The sequence below is a fragment of the Entelurus aequoreus genome, linkage group LG03, assembly GCF_033978785.1.
Source record: "Entelurus aequoreus isolate RoL-2023_Sb linkage group LG03, RoL_Eaeq_v1.1, whole genome shotgun sequence".
NCBI classification, from domain to species: domain Eukaryota; kingdom Metazoa; phylum Chordata; class Actinopteri; order Syngnathiformes; family Syngnathidae; genus Entelurus; species Entelurus aequoreus.
Window position 1 is genome coordinate 38,595,083 of NC_084733.1, and position 19,710 is coordinate 38,614,792.

Consider the following 19,710-nt stretch of genomic DNA (forward strand, 5'->3'; position numbering starts at 1 on the left):
TGATTGGTGGAAAGCGTACGCCCTCGGGAAGTTCAGGAAGTGGTTTATATATAATGAGCGCGACGTCTTTTTGACAGGTTAAAATAAAAGCTTAATTTTGTTTGTTGGGCTAATTGCGCGAAAGGAAAATGTTTACGGTAAGAAGGAAGTCGGGTCTTAAGAGAATTTTGCTTACTTTGCCGTTATAGTCGTCCCCTTTCCTAGCATGGATATTTAAATATGTCAGCACTGACTATTCTCAGTGTAAACATGGCAGTGCACACTCGCTGCTGGTTTCGCCATTCAGCTTTTAGATGTTTCAAGACGTCAAGCTGCTGCAGGACTGTCATGCCTGCCTGGGTTATTGATAAATATGGAGGCAACGATGTTCTACGACTGAGCAAAAATGCGAGTTTACCTCTCATCAACTACCCCAATGAGGTTATTGTCAAGGTGTTTGCTGCGGGACTCAACCCCATTGACGTCAGCATGAGAGGTGAGGTATCGGTTTCATATTCAAACATTGCAAAACATGTAAAGTAATAATTATATAAGAAAAAAAAAGCCTAACTCTTACTCATTGTATTTAGATGTATGGGCATGCTGTGGCATCGAATGGTTTCAGTTCACATGACACCAATAGAATAGAATAGAGTTTTATTGTCACAATACGAAGGTCCTGAGTAGTCCTGAGTTCAATTCCGGGCTCGGGATCTTTCTATGTGGAGTTCGCATGTTCTCCCCGTGACTGCGTGGGTTCCCTCCGGGTACTCCAGCTTCATCCCACCTCCAAAGACATGCACCTGGGGATAGGTTGATTGGCAACACTAAATTGGCCCTAGTGTGTGAGTGTGAATGTTGTCTGTCCATCTGTGTTGGCCCTGTGATGAGGTGGCGACTTGTCCAGGGTGTACCCCGCCTTCTGCCCGAATGCAGCTAAGATAGGCTCCAGCACCCCCGCGATCCCAAAAAGGGACAAACAGTAGAAAATGGATGGATGGATATATATATATATATATAGATAGATAGATAGATAGATAAATGGGTTATACTTGTATAGCGCTTTTCTACCTTCAAGGTACTCAAAGCGCATTGACACTATTTCCACATTCACCCACACATTCACACACTGATGGTGGGAGCTGCCATGCAAGGCACTAACCACGACCCATCAGGAGCAAGGGTAAAGTGTTTTGCTCAAGGACACAACGGACGTGACTAGGTTGGTAGAAGCTGGGGATCGAACCAGGAACCCTCAGGTTGCTGGCACGGCCACTCTCCCAGCCATGGATGGATGGATGGATAGATGGACAGACAGGTTATTGCACATTATTCTGTTTCACAGTCCAGTATTATTGCACTTGTTAAGAGGTCATTTGAGATATATTGCACAGTCCAACATTATTGCACATTATAGTCAGGTTATTGCACATTATTGTATTTCACAGTCCAGTATAATGGCACTTATCAAGAGGCCGTTTAGGATATATTGCCCAGTCCAACATTATTGCACATTATAGTCTGAAAAATAAAATACATGACACATGAGGACATGACAGACACATTGTGCTCACTCAGGGCCTGTTTAATGCTACTATGGCTCTTGGGTAAAAACTGTTTTTTAATCTATTTGTGCCCGCTTTTAGCACCCTATAGCGTCTGCCCGCAAGGGCAGCAGTTCTAGGTGGCAGTGCTCGGGGTGGGATGGGTCTTTCAGGATGCTCTGTGCTTTCCTTCAAGGAATTAAAATATCTTCCATTCTGTTAGGTGGCTATGGTGCTGCAACATTGTCCATGAAAAGAGACCCTCTCAACATGAATCAGACGGGCAATGAGTTCCCGCTCACCCTGGGTAGAGATGTTTCTGGGGTCATCATGGAATGCGGCCTGGCTGTAAAGTACTTCAGAGAACAGGACGAGGTAAACAAAGTACAGTCGCTCTATTGCTGATTTCTTGTATCCCTATTATACATATTTTTGGATTAACAAGCATTTACAAGCATACAAATGGCAAAATTAATTAAAAATACAAATACTACAGTAGTATTGGCCACGAGATGCGACCAAACCAATCAGAGCGCACAGTTCAGTATAGTGGCCACAGATTGGCTCAGCCTCAGGCAGCATTACAATATTTGATTAAAGGAGTGTATAGGTGACTACCTGGGTGTTTCAAGGGCTGTCATAATGGTGAACATATCAGATAGTGGTAGCTATAAAAATATTAATGTTATTTACGGAAATTAATTTAGGGCCGAAACCAATTAACAGCGTTTAAACGTGGGTTTCCTGTACTTCTTTATGACACCTGTAGTAACTTAAAATAATATTCATGCCCTTTTCACATTTTATTTTAGGACCACAAATAAATATATTTTATGAGGCTTTTATGTTAAACTGTCCGTTGCAAATTGCCCCTAACTGTGAAGTGGACGACACTGAAAAATGTAGCATGCAAAAAAGTATTCAGTTCCTTGATTCAGCACTTAGGCCTTTTACTGAAAATTCAATTGAATAATTGAGTATTGAATCATTAAATTTTTCAGCAAAAATCCCACAACTTCTGAAGGTGTAATTGGGTACATTCACAGTGAATAGTTTTGCATTTCACACTTTTCAATTTTGCTTGAAAAAATAAAAATAAAAAAATTTGAAAATCTTGCATTATTTTTCTTCATTATTTTTACTACACAAGCGTGTGCCAGTTAGTGTTGGTGCTTAATGTGTTCAACTGAATTTAAAATGTATTTAAAACAGTCATGTAGGGTTGTGACTAGAGCAGTGATTCCCAAATGTTTTTCACCAAGTAATGACCAACATTAAAATACGGTAGTATAGTAGGCCTAAATATTCATTAAAACAAGGCAGAGATTTCTGGCCATTGTAAAATCACACACAGTTTGAACGGTAACCCATCCATCCATTTTCTACCGCTTATTCCCTTCGGGGGTCGCGGGGGGCGCTGGAGCCTATCTCAGCTACAATCGGGCGTAAGGCGGGGTACACCCTGTACAAGTCGCCACCTCATCGCAGGGCCAACACAGATAGACAGACAACATTCACACTCACATTCACACACTAGGGCCAATTTAGTGTTGCCAATCAACCTATCCCCAGGTGCATGTCTGGTAACACTCTCTTTAAATATTTTATTAAGTAATTATTTGGGGTACTACTAGATAGAGCCCATACCAAAGTTTGAGAATCACTGGACTAGAATATTGTACATTTATAGGACTTTTTAAGGGTGTTTTAACGGTTTGGAACGTAACCCCAGCTAATAGTGTTATTTTTAACGTTGTTGTGTGTTCTTTTTTCATTCAACATTTGAAGTATTTTACGTGTTTCAACACTTTTATGACATAATGAGAGAGTTCTGCCTTGTTTAGGTGTGGGCTGCCATCCCACCGTGGAAGCAGGGCAGCTTGGCTGAGTTTGTGGTCCTGAGCGCCAATGAGGTACAGTGAGGTTAATGTTTTTGACATTTTAAAACAAGGGCCTGAACTATGTGTGTTTGTACCTCATGCTCAGGTGTCCCTCAAACCAAAGTCACTGAGCCACACAGAGGCCGCAGCCATCCCGTACGTGGCGACCACAGCCTGGTCGGCGCTCGTTAACACAGGGGGGCTCACTAAAGACAATTGTGCCAACAAGCGGTGAGCGATCACACGTACCCAATATCTACTTTTATTAATATCAAGGCCAAAATAATTCATACTGTGGATCATTTGGTTTACTGTAATGGTTTATTTGTTTCAAACCTGTTTACAGTATTGAAGGTCACATGATTACACTGACAAGTCAACATCTCTGAAAAGGAGTAGGAAGAAGCATACGGTAGTTTATTTAATATTGCGACTTCTTAATGTCTCAGCAATCTGACAGTCTGTTCACTCCCTGTGTTTACACACATCATTTTGTTTTAGATATTCAAACAGACTTAGCCAAATTATATGTGAAATGTATAATAATACATATGTTAGTTTATTCAGTGATTAACTAAAAGGGGAAAAAATGTGTAGAAAATGCAATACAAAAAATGAAAAAATATATACAGGGGTAAAAATAGTAACCGAGACATTGTATGATGTATAAATAAACATATTAAATCTGAGCTTTTTTCACTAAGGTGCCAAATGCCTACACATAACTTTACTTATTCTATAGTATAGTATATATTTGTATTGTGTAATTATATTTATATAGTAACTAATATTCTGTGACTGTAAATTGTTTGCTTGTTGATGCTTTTTTTTCTGTATTGTGTAGTTATAATTTTATGCTTTTACTTGTAATTGTATTGAGTTTGTGGACCCTAGGAAGACTAGTGGGTTGTTGTGGCAACCAGCTAATGGGGATCCTTAATAAAAATAAAAATCAATAGTGTATACTGTATATAGGAAGTGAAGTTATGCTAAGCTGGTAAATAGATTTCAATAAGTAGTATTATTGTATGAGTAATATTTAGCTCTAACATTCACTATGTAAAATATTCTCTAAGGGCAAATACAAATCTAGCTGTGGGACGCAAATTTCCCCCGGTAAAATAATATTAAATAAAGATAAAAATAAACTAATAATAATATAATGAACGACATCAGGATAAAGCGTTATTTTTCTTCTTAATACTTTGTAAGTAAACACTGTAAGCCTGCACTGTCAGACCCTTTTTTAAGTAAGTTACTAGGATCCTTTAGAAGGTGCAAACTATTGTCAATATTGTCAGGTATGAGAATAAACATAATAAAAACAAAATGGTATACAATATTAATATTTTTCCTTACTATCAGTAACTCAATTTCTTCCAGTTTATTTTCTTGCGTCATCTCCAAATTCACGTTAACTCCAAATGTGCATGAACATACTTTATATATTTATTGTTGTCACAAGATTTACTGTAGTATATTCAACATGAATGTGCACAAAAGCTGGCAAGATGACACATTGGTGTTTTTGTTGACCCTTTTCATCTCCCTCACAGTATTTTGATCCTCGGTGGGTCCGGGGGAGTTGGAACGTTTGCCATCCAGGTACTGTATATCTGCACTTTGCAATACGGGTGGTCCTCGGGTTACGCAACAGTTCCGTTCCTTCGGCGCATTTTAGTGCAAGTCGATTGGTGTCCTTGGTGATGATGAGAGCTCTCTTTGTGGATGAAGATCTTCTGAGCAGCTTTCAAGTGCCTTCCTCTCTTCAGCCATGTAGCTGCTGTGCCACACCCTTTTGCTGGTGTTTAAATTGCCCTCCACCACATGTCCGTAGAAGCTCCGCAGGATTGAGCTCCCTAGTCCAGCATGCTGTAGAGACGCTGGTGTGCTTTCTTGAGCAGACAGGAAGTGTTGTGGCTCCAGGTGAGGTCCCTGGATAGATACCTAAAGCTGGAGACTATTTCCACAGCTGCTCTTCTGATGTGCAGGAGGGACGTGTAACTACTAGTTCTCAAGCCAGTCTCGTAATTACAGACCAAAATTAAGTTTATCATTTAATAGAGCACATTTGTAAAACGAGGACCACCTGTACTCTCTTTTATCCGTCAAATATTTACTTATATGTACTGTATATGCAGTGGGCCACCGTTGTATTTGTTGTTTTAGCAATACTATAATGCCCTCATATAACAAGAATATAACGAAATAGTAGGGGTGTCGCGATAAAACTTTTGGGAAAAAAAAGAAAACATTTTACACATTTCGCTGTCTTGGGTATTGGCCGATATTGATATTAATTAGATACAATATCAGCACAAATCATTGTTCATATTTTTATAATTTTGTAGTGCAGAATGTTGCAAAAAGCTTGAAAATAATTACAAAACATTGATAGGTATGAGAAACACTCACCTTTTGACAGATCTGTGCTGTCTATAAATTGGAGTGGTAATTTGTTTTTGGCCATAATAATTAAAATAAAGCTCATGACGCAGTAAGTTGAATGATGCGGACACGTTTGTTACTGGATACTTTCTCACATGCTTCTGTCATGGAGACTTTGTATACATAAGTAATATTCAACAATAATTATTTGATACTTGTTTATATTGATACATTTCATGTTTTATTGTTCAATTAAGGACACTTATTACCTATGTCTAGCTTGTGTGCTATTGTATGCTTTGCTGCTGTGTAGCTGAAAGCTTGTAGTAGCCTACAGTATTCGCTAAAATACAAGACCAACCTTGTGTGTTTGAGGACATTTAGATGTTTACTGGCGGTCCAGCTTTGCACAAGTAAACATGCTGCAGGACTGCTTGTATCTGAGATTTTAGATGCAAGACGATATCATTTGATACTAGCTTTTTCATTGCTGATATAGGACAGATGTCCATATCGGACCCGCACGCTCTACTAAATAGCGCGCAGGAGTTTTGTTTGTTGTCCAACAACACAACGCCACAAAATCACAATCTCAGCCTGGAAAAATTAAGAGCATTACTTCAGGAAGGGCATCTGCTCTTAAAAACAAAGTCATCAAAAATATTTAATGGGGGAAACTAAAGGAAGAGCAAAGATAGCAAGCTAGATAATCTCTGTAAAAGTAGGCAGCTTTGTGTGGAGCTACTAGGGGGAAGGCAAGTGCCTTGCTCAATGGAATCTGGGGGGATATTCTCATTCAGAAATTGGAAAACATTTTGCACAAGCTGCGGGCGGTTTTATCGGGTATCCGTGCGGTACGGGTGCCAACTACACCGAGGTCCTTTTGCTGCATATTTGTGTTTCATTTTAAGATGGTGAAAGCGTGGGGAGCCCATGTGACAGTCACTTGCTCCCACAATGCAGAGCGCTTAGTCAGGCAGCTTGGAGCGGACCATGTGGTGAACTACACAACCGGACCTGTTGAGGTGCCTCTTGCTGCCTTGGACAAGTGAGAGACTTCCAGACACTATGACAGCATTTTATTCTCATATCCCCCTCTAAAATCCTCCTCATGAAGGTTCGACCTGGTCCTGGATAATATCGGGGGTGACACAGAACGCTGGGCGCTGAATCTGCTCAAACCTTGGAGTGGTGCTAAGTACGTCACCCTGGTTACACCCTTCCTGCAGAACACTGACACTCTGGGGGTGGCTGATGGGATGCTGCAGACCGCTGCCACTATGACCACCAAGGCTCTTAAGGTAGGAAAAAGTCACCTGCTTATCATCTTATTGGACATGAAGGTACATTCCATCCTTTACATTGTATTATTTATAATGTACACTTTCAGTAAGTATACAGTGGGTAGTACAGAACATATTCAGAGCCTTTTAAATGTTTCACTCTGTTTCATCGCAGCCATTTGCTAGAATCAAAAAAGTTAATTTTATTTCTTATTAAGGTACACTCAGCCTCCCATCTTGAGAGAAAAAAACTGAAATGTAGAAATGTTTGCAAATTCACTAAAAATGAAAAAATACATAAGTATTCACAGCCTTTAGTCAGTACTTTGTTGATGCACCTTTGGCAGCAATTACAGCCTCAAGACTTTTAGAGTGCGATGCCACAAGCTTGACACACCTATATTTGGGCAGTTTCACTTATTCCTCTTTGCAGCACCTCTCAAGCTCCATCAGGTTGGATGGGAAGTGTTGGTTTTCATCCAGGATGTCTCTGTACATTGCTGCATTAATCTTTCCCTGAGATCGGTAGGTTGGAGTTCAAATCCCAGCCGAGTCATACCAAAGACTATAAAAATGGGACCCATAACCTCCCTGCTTGGCACTCAGCAACAAAGGGTTGGAGTTGGGGGTTAAATCACCAAAATGATTCCCGGGCGCGGCGCCGCTGCTGCCCACTGCTCCCCAAGGGGATGGGTCAAATGCAGAGGACAAATTTCACCACATCTAGTGTGTGTGTGACAATCATTGGTACTTTAATCTTTAATCTTAATCTTTATCCTGACTAGTCTCCCAGTTTTTGGTCGCTGAAAACCATCCCCACATCATGATGCTGCCACTACCATGCTTCATTCACTGTAGGGATGGTATTGGTCTGGTGATGAGGGGTACCTGATTCCCTCCAAACATGACGCCTGGCATTCACACGAGTTTAATCTTTGTCTCATCAGACCAGAGAATTTTGTTTTTTCATGGTCTGAGAGTCTTACAGGTGCATTTTGGCAAACTTTTTGCTAAGAAATGGCCTCCGTCTGACCACTATTCCATACAGGCCTGATTGGTGGATTGCAGCAGAGATGGTTGTCCTTCTAGAAGGTTCTCCTCTCCCAGAGGAATACTGTAGCTCTGACAGAGTGCTTTTTTTTTATAATGAGACCTCAGCGAATTTAGGTTTGGTGGCATCCTGTCAAGTGCTTGCACTGCAAAACTGCCGTGCAGTTGTGGCTTTCAATACTTGTGCACAGGAATCACTATACTTTGTGCTAAGCACAAGCATCTTATTATTTTTCATCCATCCATTTCCTACCGCTATTCCCTATCGGGGTTACAGGGGTGGCTGGAGCCTATCCCAGCTGCACTTGGGCGGAAGGCGGGGTACACCCTGGACAAATCGCCACCTCATCACAGAGCCAACACAGATAGACAGACAACATTCACACACTAGGGCCAATTTAGTGTTGCCAATCAATTATTAAAAAAAAAAAAAAAGAGGTAATATTTGTATATTTAATTTCTTTTTTTAAAATTTATTTGCATTAAAAAAATTTCAAAGAAGCCTTTCAACAAAAATGCAAACATGGTGGCAATGTTGTGAGCCCCAATTGGTTTGTCACAGAATGAATGAAAGATCCATGTTGTTGACATTACTGTGTAACAAATACTAAGAAACACCGTGTGTGGTTTTCTTTAGTGCAAGCATTATTAAAAAATGATTTCAAATTAGCATTATTGCCAGAATCAATGCGGTTGGTTGAAAATACACAGATGTAATTTTACACATAAAAATGTATTCAAAGTACAGCACATGACAGATATTGTATCTACTGTACTGTGTGTGCGCTGTGCACCATTTTGCCCAATGTGACCACAATAGGGTTTACTGCCACCATGTAGTCACAACAATTATACTTTATGTTAATATTAAATGAAAATAAATCGTATGCTACCATGCAATCAGTCATTACTATGTCATTGAATCTGCATATGTAATTGATGCCAGCCGGTTGGTAAACTCCCTGACACTTTAAGAATCACGTTGGACATTTTCATTTTTTTATTCATTTATTTATTTATTTTTATTAACCAGTCCAACAAAATAATACACAATAATACCATAATAGTACAATTCCAATTCCAAAACCCAACCTGGCCCAGCAACATTCAAAATAGCAACCAACAGAGCAATTGAGAAGACACTGACGCAGTGGTTCTTAACCTTGTTGGAGGTACCGAACCCCACCAGTTTCATATGCACATTCACCGAACCCTTCTTTAGTTAAAAAAAATTCAAATTCAAGACAAAGTTATGTTTTTGGTAACACTTTAGTATGGGGAACATATTCTAAGTAACAAAGACTTAATTTAGAGGCATTTGGACACTAGGGGAACATATACTAAGTAATAAAGACTTAATTTAGAGTTATTTGGTTAGGGTCAGGGTTAGAGGGTTAGGGTTATAATAAGGCCATGCCGAATAAGGCATTAATAAGTACTTAATAATGACTAGTTAAGAGCCAATATGTTACTAATGTGCATGTTAATAAGCAACTAATTAATGGTGAATATGTTCCCCATACTTAAGTGTTACCATGTTTTTTTACTGGTGCATAAAATGAACCGTGCATGAACATCACCTTGTTCAAACAACAAAACCAACACAGTGCATAAACTCACAACAAATTACACACCTGCAAACCAGTCAGCTGTTGCCGTATCCGTAATACGCCGATAGGGAGAAGTTTGTATTTACACGATGAGTCGGGTGTGTTTTGACCTCCGCCGAACCCCTGAGCCCGACTCACCGAACCCCTAGGGTTCGATCGAACCCAGGTCAAGAACCACTGCACTAACATGACACAAACCAATCCAAAAGTAGTCAAACAAAAATGAATAATGTCAACAAAAGTATCAATATTAATCTGAATTCCAACATAGCAGTGATTACAAATCCCTCATTGACATCATCACAGCCATTAATAAAAAATAAAATAAAAACATTTAAAAAAAGAACAATAGTGTCACAGTGGCTTACACTTGTTTCGCATCTCATAAGCTTGACAACACACTGTGTCTAATATTTGAACATTGAGCTGACAGCTCAGGCTTTTAGCTATTTGGCCAGCATTCTGGACTCTCAATCAATCAGTCTGTACCAGGCAGGTTACACAGTCATAGTCACACCTACGGTCATCAGATGGATCTAGTATTGAATGAACATACTGTGCACATTTCTCAACTTTTCTGCTTTCTTTAGTACTCGCATTGTCAAAATCTGCAAATTTTCTAGTGAACTTGAAGGAGAAACTAGGACATGTTAGATAACTCCTCAAAACAAGTCCAATTAATTCCCTTTGCCATAATTGGTAAGAAGCCCCACCATGCTTTCAAAAGCATAAGTTATGTGTTGTCATGTGATTTAATGTTTGCATTCACAGAACATAAAAGTGAGTCCAGCTCAGGTGACTTTCAGAGACACAGGAAGGGAATGTTGTTTTCCTCAAAAGCCAGCTCAAATAATTTCTTTGCTCTTTTTGACTTTTTAAACGAATACAGAAGTTTTGTTTTTTTCATTGGTATGCTTTTACTGTGTTACAGCACCTTGTTAAGGGGGTCCACTACCGCTGGGGGTTCTTTGCACCAAGTGGTCCAGCATTGGACGAAATACGGGAAATGGTGGATGCAGGACAGGTATGAATTATTTTGATTGCATAGTCTGGAAAGAAAAAAGTGACATGGTGGTACTGACAATTCCATGAACTTGATAATATTGCAATTCAAACAAGCTTCTGCAGATTGTGTTAAAGAAAATGCAACATAAGATGTTTTCAGAGTTCATGGATGCTTTACTCACACTTACCCTGCTGGTTTCTTGTCAGATCCATGCAGTAGTAGAAGAGACTTTCAGCTTCGCTCAGGTTCCCCAGGCCCTTGAGAAGGTGGAGAAGGGCCACGCCCGAGGAAAGACTGTAGTCCAAATTAATACTAGGACAGACGATGCGTAGCACACTGCCAACGACTAAATGTACTGATGAATGTGTGTGTAAAGACTATTTCAACATGATCTATGCTTGAATACTAAATAAAACTAAAAAACAACTACATTTGTCTGAGAATATTGTTATACATTAGCATTAGGAGTCCCGATCCGTTATTGACGAGCACAGAAACAGACATCGGATGATACCGGCTTGCATCTAAACTGATACAAAGCAGTCCTGCAGTATGTTTACTTGTGCCAAGCCTGAAAGCCAGTTAACATCTAAATGTCCTTCAATAAACACACAAAGTTGGTCTTTTCTTGAATTTTAGTCAAATTGTTTACAAAAGGCAAACAGGAGCCAGCAGCTACAAAACAGCCAAGCAAGAAATGGCACACAAGCTAGACATACGTCATAACTTGTCTTTGGTTGTACAATATTGCAATCTAAAACACATTTGTCATTACAAACAAGTATCAAATTATAGTTGCATATTACTAACAGATTCAAAGTCTCCAAGGAAGATGCATATTAGAAAGTATCCAGTAACAAATGTGTCCCCATCGTTCAACTTACTCTTGTCATGACTTTCACTTAATTATCGTGGCCACTGGGTGTTGCCAACAAAACAATGACCAATTCAACTTAAAGACAGCATAAGTCCATAAATAGGGGATTATTTTTCATACTATTCTGCTTAGGTAATTTCACTTAAGCCTTTCTAACATTCCGTACTAGAAAATAGTACAAGTATGTATGATTTGTGCTGTTATTGTTATTGGTATTGTATTGGAAGTGAAAAGGACATCCCTAATTAGCATTAAATAATTAAATGGTGGTATTTAGCACTTTCACATACATTGATGCTAAATTCAGTGCAACATCCACTGATCTTAATTGTATTTAATTGTGGCCAACAATAAAAAAAGTCAGTTATTACTTTGTGCCACGGCTTAAGCTTATATTGCTAAAACGTTTTCCAGATTTTCCCATTAGAGGTCGTCACAGTGAGTCAATTGCATCATTTGTTTAGCTTAGTTTTCACGCTGGATGCAACCATTTAACCACACACCTGCCATGGCTGGGTGTTGTTGGGGCGCCAACTAGGAATTGAACCTGCACCGAGCATTTCACATGCCTAAAATGATACAATTAAAAGTTAAGAGTTCTTCAACCCGTTTATGTTTACATATTTACAACAGCAGGTGAAAATATCATTCGAAAACTACAACTTTAAGCATTTGAAACAATGTGAAACTTTACAACACATGAAATATTATGAGTGTCAAAAAAAAAACATCTTTGGAGTGTTGGCCTTCCATCAACATGAGGAAACAGACACCTTGGGTTAGAAAAGTACCAAAAGTAGACAGGTATGCAGCATTGAATCAGGGCTGACAATCAACATGTAAAAGAGACGTGCGTAGCTAAAAAAAAAAAAAAAAAAAAGACTTAAAACAACAACAATATCAATGAAATTAAATAGAAGTGTTAAATTAATGTTAAATCTAAAACCAGAACATGGTGGACCTCCTTATGGAGGGTCCAAATGCTACAAGAGTGCAGAATGATTGTGCAAAGTCCCACTCTGTCTGAGTGAAGTAAGTCCCGCGGTGGAGCTGCGTCACGGGGACCAACAGTCCACTAGTGGAGCTGGCCACAGAACGGCCGCTCATATCACAAGATCTCCGGTGTCCATCTTTGGTTTGGTTTTCCCTCATCGAACGTGTTGAGGATCACCTGGTTCTTGTCGTACTGAAGACCTCCTGGGACACAACATGACGTTAGAACTCAATGTAAACACAAAAAAAAATAAGGTCATGAAGTGTGCTTCAAAATGATGCAAAGAAAAGCTACACAATGATTAAATGCAAAATATGCAACATTTCTGGAAAATATAAATTGCAGAGCGGAATATTTGAGGCTGGGTAATTGCAGCTTTGAATAAGTCAATATGACATAATTGATTTTGATACAGTAGACAAGGAGACACATAATAATTTTTATAGTGCCTACTGAGATGAGAGAGAAAGTATTCAGAACTTAGTTGAGTTCATGCAAGTCTTTTAAATACTGTAAATTACGGACTACTTTTTTCCTACCCTTTGAACCGTGTGGCTTCTAAAACGGCGTAGCTAATTTATGGATCTTTGCTGACCGCCACAATGCAAATAGTTTTCATAAAAAAACATGCAAAGACACTGTGTGTGTTGTTGTTTGTGCTATGGCGCCATCTTTTGCTTACTGCAGGTGCTGCTGGGTAAACATCTACAGCAGAAGTGTCAAACATACGGCCCGTGGGCTAGACCAGGCCCACCAACAGGTTTTATCCGGCCCACGAGATGAGTTTGCTAAGTATAAAAATGAGCTGAACTTTTTGAATGAAAGAAACTGCTTTTCTAAATGTGTCCACTGGATGTCGCAGTAGCAATTCTTTGTGTACACTGCTGGCGAGAGCGCACACAACTTGAGAGGGGGCGGAGTTATGTGTCCTGTTAGGATAGGAGTATAGAGGCAACGCTCCCATGTTTGGACACTGCGTACTTATTAGTGATAGTGTACAAAACATGGGTTGTTACTTGAATGTCAAAGATGTTTCTGGTAATGTAACCTGAGACATTTCTACCCCGCCCAAAAAATGACATTAATAATCTGTACATTTCGTGTTGTACTTATGACTGCATGGGGACACATTTTCAGGGCGCACAAATATGCTGAAATAATATGTAACCCTTCTAACTTCATGTGGGGTTCATGAGATGAGTCCAAATTCACAAGTTTTGTTATAGATGATGCTACATATGTACAGAATTAACCACGTTAGTGCATCACTTGAGGAAAATGAGTCAGTTACATTAATAACATCCTGTTTCATTTCATCTTCTGACAGATTAAAAATTAACCCCAATGGGAGCATTTTAAATCTCTACCAGACTCAATTCCACCTATCTGTCTGATAACCGTTATCACATCATTCATTCAGAAAGTACTATTAACGGCAACATCCATCCCATCCATTTTCTACCGCTTATTCCCTTCGGGGTCACGGGGGGTGCTGGAGCCTATCTCAGCCACAATCAGGCGGAAGGCGGGGTACACCCTGGACAAGTCGCCACCTCATCGCAGGGCCAACACAGATAGACAGACAACATTCACACTCACATTCACACACTAGGGCCAATTTAGTGTTGCCAATCAACCTATCAGGTGCATGTCTTTGGAGGTGGGAGGAAGCCGGAGTACCCGGAGGCAACATGTAAGTGTAAAAAAAAAAAACATTATGATTTGTACATTTTCAGAATGTACCGTATTTTTCGGACTATAAGTCGCAGTTTTTTTCATAGTTTGGCCATGGGTGCGACGTATACTCCGGAGCGACTTATGTGTGAAATTATTAACACATTATTGTAAAATATCAAATAATATTATTTATCTCATTCGCGTCAGCGACGAAGCAAATGGCAGCCATCGTCACACACACGCCAACCAATAAGAATTCGGCGGGGGCGGGTCATGGCAGAAATGCATTGTGGGTTTTGGAATGCTAACTGCTATACGCTACTGCCGGAGCTATTAAAATGGACCACATCAACGTTGGCGGTAATTTATAAAAACTGAGAAGGACTGAACTAAAATGGCACCGAAAAGGAAATCATATACTGCAGATTACAAGCTGGACGTAGTGAAATATGCAGCAGAAAACGGCGATCGAGCAGCAGAAAGAATGGACGCTAGCGCCGCATACCAGGAGCGACACCGAGGAGGAAGATTTGATGTTATTTAGCGATCGGGAGTGACAGATTGTTTGGTAAACGTATAGCATGTTCTATATGTTATGGTTATTTAAATGACTCTTACCATAATATGTTACGTTAACATACCAGGCACGTTCTCAGTTGGTTATTTGTGCGTAATATGGTGTACACTTAGTCAGCCTGTTGTTCACTATTCTTTATTTATTTTAAATTGCCTTTCAAATGTCTAATCTTGGTGTTGGGTTTTATCAAATAAATATCCCCAAATATGCGACTTATACTCCAGTGCGACATATATGTTTTTTTTCTTCTTTATTGTGCATTTTCGGCCAGTGCGACGTATACTCCGGAGCGACTTATAGTCCGAAAAATAGGTACTTTGTCTATTTTTAGACAAAGAAAACAATCTAAAGTTGTCTTTATTTTTAGATGATCATGCCATGATTTTACCAGTTTGGCCCACTTGAAAATAGATTTTACTCCATGTGGCCCCTGAGCTAAAATTAGTTTGACACCCCAGATCTACAGTGGGTTTTTTGTATATTTAAAATGAAATGCATCAATATGGTAAATGGAGAGAGACAGAGAGAGAGAAGTCTGACCTTTGACCTCCAAGACCAGGTCAGGATGAAAGTGGCAGCAAATTAGACCATCTGAGGTGATGTTCCACAGCTGGTTGTCTTTGCCTCTCTCAGGAGACACGCACAGTCGACTTCCTGCCATCACCACATTACTCGCCGTCTCCAGGCAACAGTCCTCAGCCAACTGGAAGCAAACAGGAAGTGAGTTATTGACGGTCTGAGACCTCAACAGATTTCTGTACTTAATTACAAAAAATATTCACAACAGAAAATCCGACATCTCTTTAGTGGGTTTAAAGGCCTACTGAAACCCACTACTACCGACCACGCAGTCTGATAGTTTATATATCAATGATGAAATCTTAACATTGCAACACATGCCAATACGGCCGGGTTAACTTATAAAGTGCAATTTTGAATTTCCCGGGGAACTTCCGGTTCAAAACGCCTTTGGAGGTTGACGTATGCGCGTGACGTAGCCAGTTTAACAGAGGTATGGCTTCCCCATTGAAGCCAATACGAAATAGCTCTGTTTTCATGTCATTATTCCACAGTATTCTGGACATCTGTGTTGGTGAATCTGTTGCAATTTGTTCATTGCATTATGGAGAAAGAAGCTGAGCAAGCAAAGAAGAAAGTCGGTGCGAAGCGGAGTATTTTGCGAGGGAAGTCAGCAACACAACACAGTCAGTGTTTCATTGTTTACATTCCCGAAAGATGCAGTCAAGATCGAAGAACTCGGACAACAGAGACTCTTACCAGGAGGACTTTGACTTCGTTAACAGACGCAGACGCGATACCGTGAGTACGCTTCCAAACATTTGATCGCTTGCTATAACTAGCTCGAGCTAGTAGCTAGGACCTAGCATAACAAACACCTAGGTGTTTGTTATGCGGGATTAATTTGTGGCATATTAAATATAAGCCTGGTTGTGTTGTGGCTAATAGAGTATATATATGTCTTGTGTTTATTTACTGTTGTAGTCATTCCCAGCTGAATATCAGGTCCCACCTGCGCGCTTCCAAACATTTGATCGCTTGCCCGTACGTGCGTGTCATGTACGTAACTTTGGTTAAATATATAAGCTTTATGAACCTTGGGTTAGGTGAACGGTCCTTTGGGCTGAGTGAGTGTGTGTGTTGTGCAGGTGTTTGAATTGTATTGGCGGGTTATATATACGGGATCCCGTCCATATTACCCGCTCGAGCTATAACTAGCTCGAGCTAGTAGCTAGTAGCTAGGAGCTAGCATAACAAACACCTAGGTGTTTTTATGCGGGATTAATTTGTGGCATATTAAATATAAGCCTGGTTGTGTTGTGGCTAATAGAGTATATATATGTCTTGTGTTTATTTACTGTTGTAGTCATTCCCAGCTGAATATCAGGTAACCCCCGGCTCTCACAGCATCTTCCCTATCTGAATCGCTTCCACTCCCCACTAGTCCTTCACTTGCACTTTTCTCATCTACAAATCTTTCATCCTCGCCAAATTAATGGGGAAATCGTCGCTTTCTCGGTCCGAATCTCTCTCACTTCATGCGGCCATCATTGTAAACAATAGGGAACTTTGCGTATATGTTCAATTGACTACGTCACGCTACTTCCGGTAGGGGCAAGCCTTTTTTTTATCAGATACCAAAAGTTGCGATCTTTATCGTCGTTCTATACTAAATGCTTTCAGCAAAAATATGGCAATACCGCGAAATGATCAAGTATGACACATAGAATAGATCTGCTATCCCTGTTTAAATAAAAAAATTCATTTCAGTAGGCCTTTAACAGCTTTTATAAGCTACACAGCAATCTGTTCCATCAACACAAAAGGCATCCGGCTGAAAAGGGAAAGACTAAAAATAACTAAAATGGTATTTCCTGCAAACACAATCGACTAAAAACAAATAGTGGTGGTGGTTTTAGTTGCTTTACAGTGCTTTAAATGACAACTATTCATTTCACAATGAATCTATCTGGACCAGTACAAAAACCTGTATAACACCCCCATTAACATTTGGCTTTATAGCGTGAAAGTTCCCTACAATGACATTTTTACATAAGTTAAAAGTATGAACACACCTTGTCTTTGAATAGCGTAAGTAAGTGCTACACATACAGTATACAGTCGTGGTCAAAAGTTTACATACACTTGTAAAGAACATAATGTCATGGCTGTCTTGAGTTTCCAATCATTTCTACAACTCTTATTTTTTGTGATAGAGTGATTGGAGCACATACTTGTTTGTCACAAAAAACATTCATGAAGTTTGGTTCTTTTATGAATTTACTATGGGTCTACTGAAAATGTGACCAAATCTGCAGGGTCAAAAGTATACATACAGCAATGTTAATATTTGGTTACATGTCCTTTGACAAGTTTCACTGCAATAAGGCGCTTTTGGTAGCCATCCACAAGCTTCTGGTTGAATTTTTGACCACTCCTCTTGACAAAATTGGTGCAGTTCAGCTAAATGTGTTGGTTTTCTGACATGGACTTGTTTTTTCAGCATTGTCCACATGTTCTCAATGGGGTTTAAGTCAGGACTTTGGAAAGGCCATTGTAAAACCTTAATTATAGCCTGATTTAGCCATTCCAATACCACTTTTGTGTGTGTGACAATCATTGGTACTTAACTTTACTTGACTTTTGACATGTGTTTGGGGTCATTGTCCTGTTGGAACACCCAACTGCACCCAAGACCCAACCTCCGGGCTAATGATTTTAGGTTGCCCTGAAGAATTTGGAGGTAATCCTCCTTTTTCATTGTCCCATTTATTCTCTGCAAAGCACCAGATCCATTGGCAGCAAAACAGGCCCAGAGCATAATACTACCACCACCATGCTTGAACCACCATGAACTCCACTAACAAAACTCTGATTAGAGGCCTCACCTTTTCTCCTCCAAACATATTGCTGGGTATTGTGGCCAAACAGCTCAATTTTTGTTTCATTGGACCACAGAACTTATCTTTGTCCATGTGATGTCAGATGAAACAAAAATTTAGCTGTTTGGCTTGTGGATGGCTACCAAAAGCACCTTATTACAGTGAAACTTGCCAAGGGATATGTAACCAAATATTAACATTGCTGTATGTATACTTTTGACCCAGCAGATTTGGTCACATTTTCAGTAGACCCATAATAATTCATAAAAGAACCAAACTTCATGAATTTTTTTTGTGACCAACAAGTATGTGCTCCAATCACTCTATCACAAAAAATAAGAGTTGTAGAAATGATTGGAAACTCAAGACAGCCATGACATTATGTTCTTTACAAGTGTATGTAAACTTTTGACCACGACTGTATGTATACTTTTAGGTGGCCATCATTTACATGGCCCTACAAATTTGGCTCTCGTTGAAAACGAGTTAGACGCACCTGATCTATATGAAGAAATGATGAGTTAAGGTCTCGAGCCAAGCTAATGGTTCAGTAAAGTAGTATTGTAATGTGTATAATACACTAGTAATGTACACCTTGCAGGTAAGTTGTCCGTCACGGTAGAGCCAGAGCTGTTCCACCCCTCCTGTGTCCTCCACAGCATGCACCCTCATCAGCTGGATATCTTCCAGTGCCCCCGTCAACGACATCACACAACCTGTCTCCTTGTTCCGCAGGCGGATACAAATCTGTTTCTGTGGGAGATACCAGCAACACAGCATGACAACCTTTTCACATTGTCTTGATCCACCTTTCATACAGTACCTGCATCAGCGGGCGTAGAGACCCAACTCCTTTCCAGCCGCTGAACATGCACCAGTCCACCACTTGTCCCGACTGGAGCACGACCTGTCGGCCGCGGTAGTTGCTGCCTTCATACAAAAGCCACCTGGTAGGAATACACCTGATTTATATACCAGACAATGTAAAGAAAATGAAACAGCAAGTGAAAAAAATCTTCATGTTTAGTGACTTCTTAACATATTTGGCACTATTACTACTTTAAATTAGATGTGTCCATGCTTAACCCAGCTAGCACCATTTTAAGGAATTTCATGGGGCCCTGTCAGAACCTTGGGAAGACGAAGAACATTAAAAATCCTTTAGCACACTCTTCTTTACTGCTTTAAGACCTTGACTTAGTTCTCAGGTGTATATGACAATTAAGTTATAAGTCATCATAGGTCTTGTGAGTTACTATTTATTTGTTTACGTCAGTAGTACACTTCCATTTTATGTGTTAGCACTAGTGCGGCTTTACAGTTTATTTTATGTGATCCAATGACAAGGCTGTTTTTTGGTTTAAACATTCACAGAAATAAAATTAATTAATATTAGAGATGTCCGATAATGGCTTTTTTGCCGATATCCGATATTCCGATATTG

General features: G+C 39.8%; 2 protein-coding genes across 2 annotated transcripts in view; one reads left to right on the forward strand and one right to left on the reverse strand.

Annotated features, from left to right (window-relative positions):
- Positions 1–3: 3 nt before the first annotated feature.
- On the forward strand, positions 4–11,180 carry rtn4ip1 (reticulon 4 interacting protein 1). The gene is made up of 9 exons (XM_062041786.1): positions 4–475; positions 1,747–1,898; positions 3,368–3,436; positions 3,510–3,634; positions 4,960–5,008; positions 6,703–6,839; positions 6,909–7,092; positions 10,666–10,758; positions 10,947–11,180. The coding sequence occupies exons 1-9, from the start codon at positions 220–222 to the stop codon at positions 11,070–11,072; spliced, it is 1,191 nt and encodes a 396-aa protein (XP_061897770.1). The 5' UTR covers positions 4–219; the 3' UTR covers positions 11,073–11,180.
- Positions 11,181–11,477: 297 nt separating this feature from the next.
- crybg1a (crystallin beta-gamma domain containing 1a) overlaps positions 11,478–19,710 on the reverse strand; it is an 83,560-nt gene continuing 75,327 nt past the window's right edge. The window contains exons 20-23 of the mRNA XM_062041784.1: positions 19,090–19,213; positions 18,861–19,019; positions 15,406–15,568; positions 11,478–12,814 (exon numbers count right to left, since the gene is read on the reverse strand). Of these exons, the coding sequence (XP_061897768.1) occupies positions 12,726–12,814; positions 15,406–15,568; positions 18,861–19,019; positions 19,090–19,213 (535 nt within the window). The 3' untranslated portion in view covers positions 11,478–12,725. The remainder of the gene's footprint in view (positions 12,815–15,405; positions 15,569–18,860; positions 19,020–19,089; positions 19,214–19,710) is intronic.

Excerpts from the sequence above, each read along its gene's own strand:
- rtn4ip1 (XM_062041786.1), top strand. The coding sequence starts at position 220 with ATGTCAGCACTGACTATTCTCAGTGTAAACATGGCAGTGCACACTCGC. Across the intron at positions 1,899-3,367 it reads ACTTCAGAGAACAGGACGAG|GTGTGGGCTGCCATCCCACC; the intron begins GTAAACAAAGTA and ends TGCCTTGTTTAG. Across the intron at positions 10,759-10,946 it reads AAATGGTGGATGCAGGACAG|ATCCATGCAGTAGTAGAAGA; the intron begins GTATGAATTATT and ends GTTTCTTGTCAG.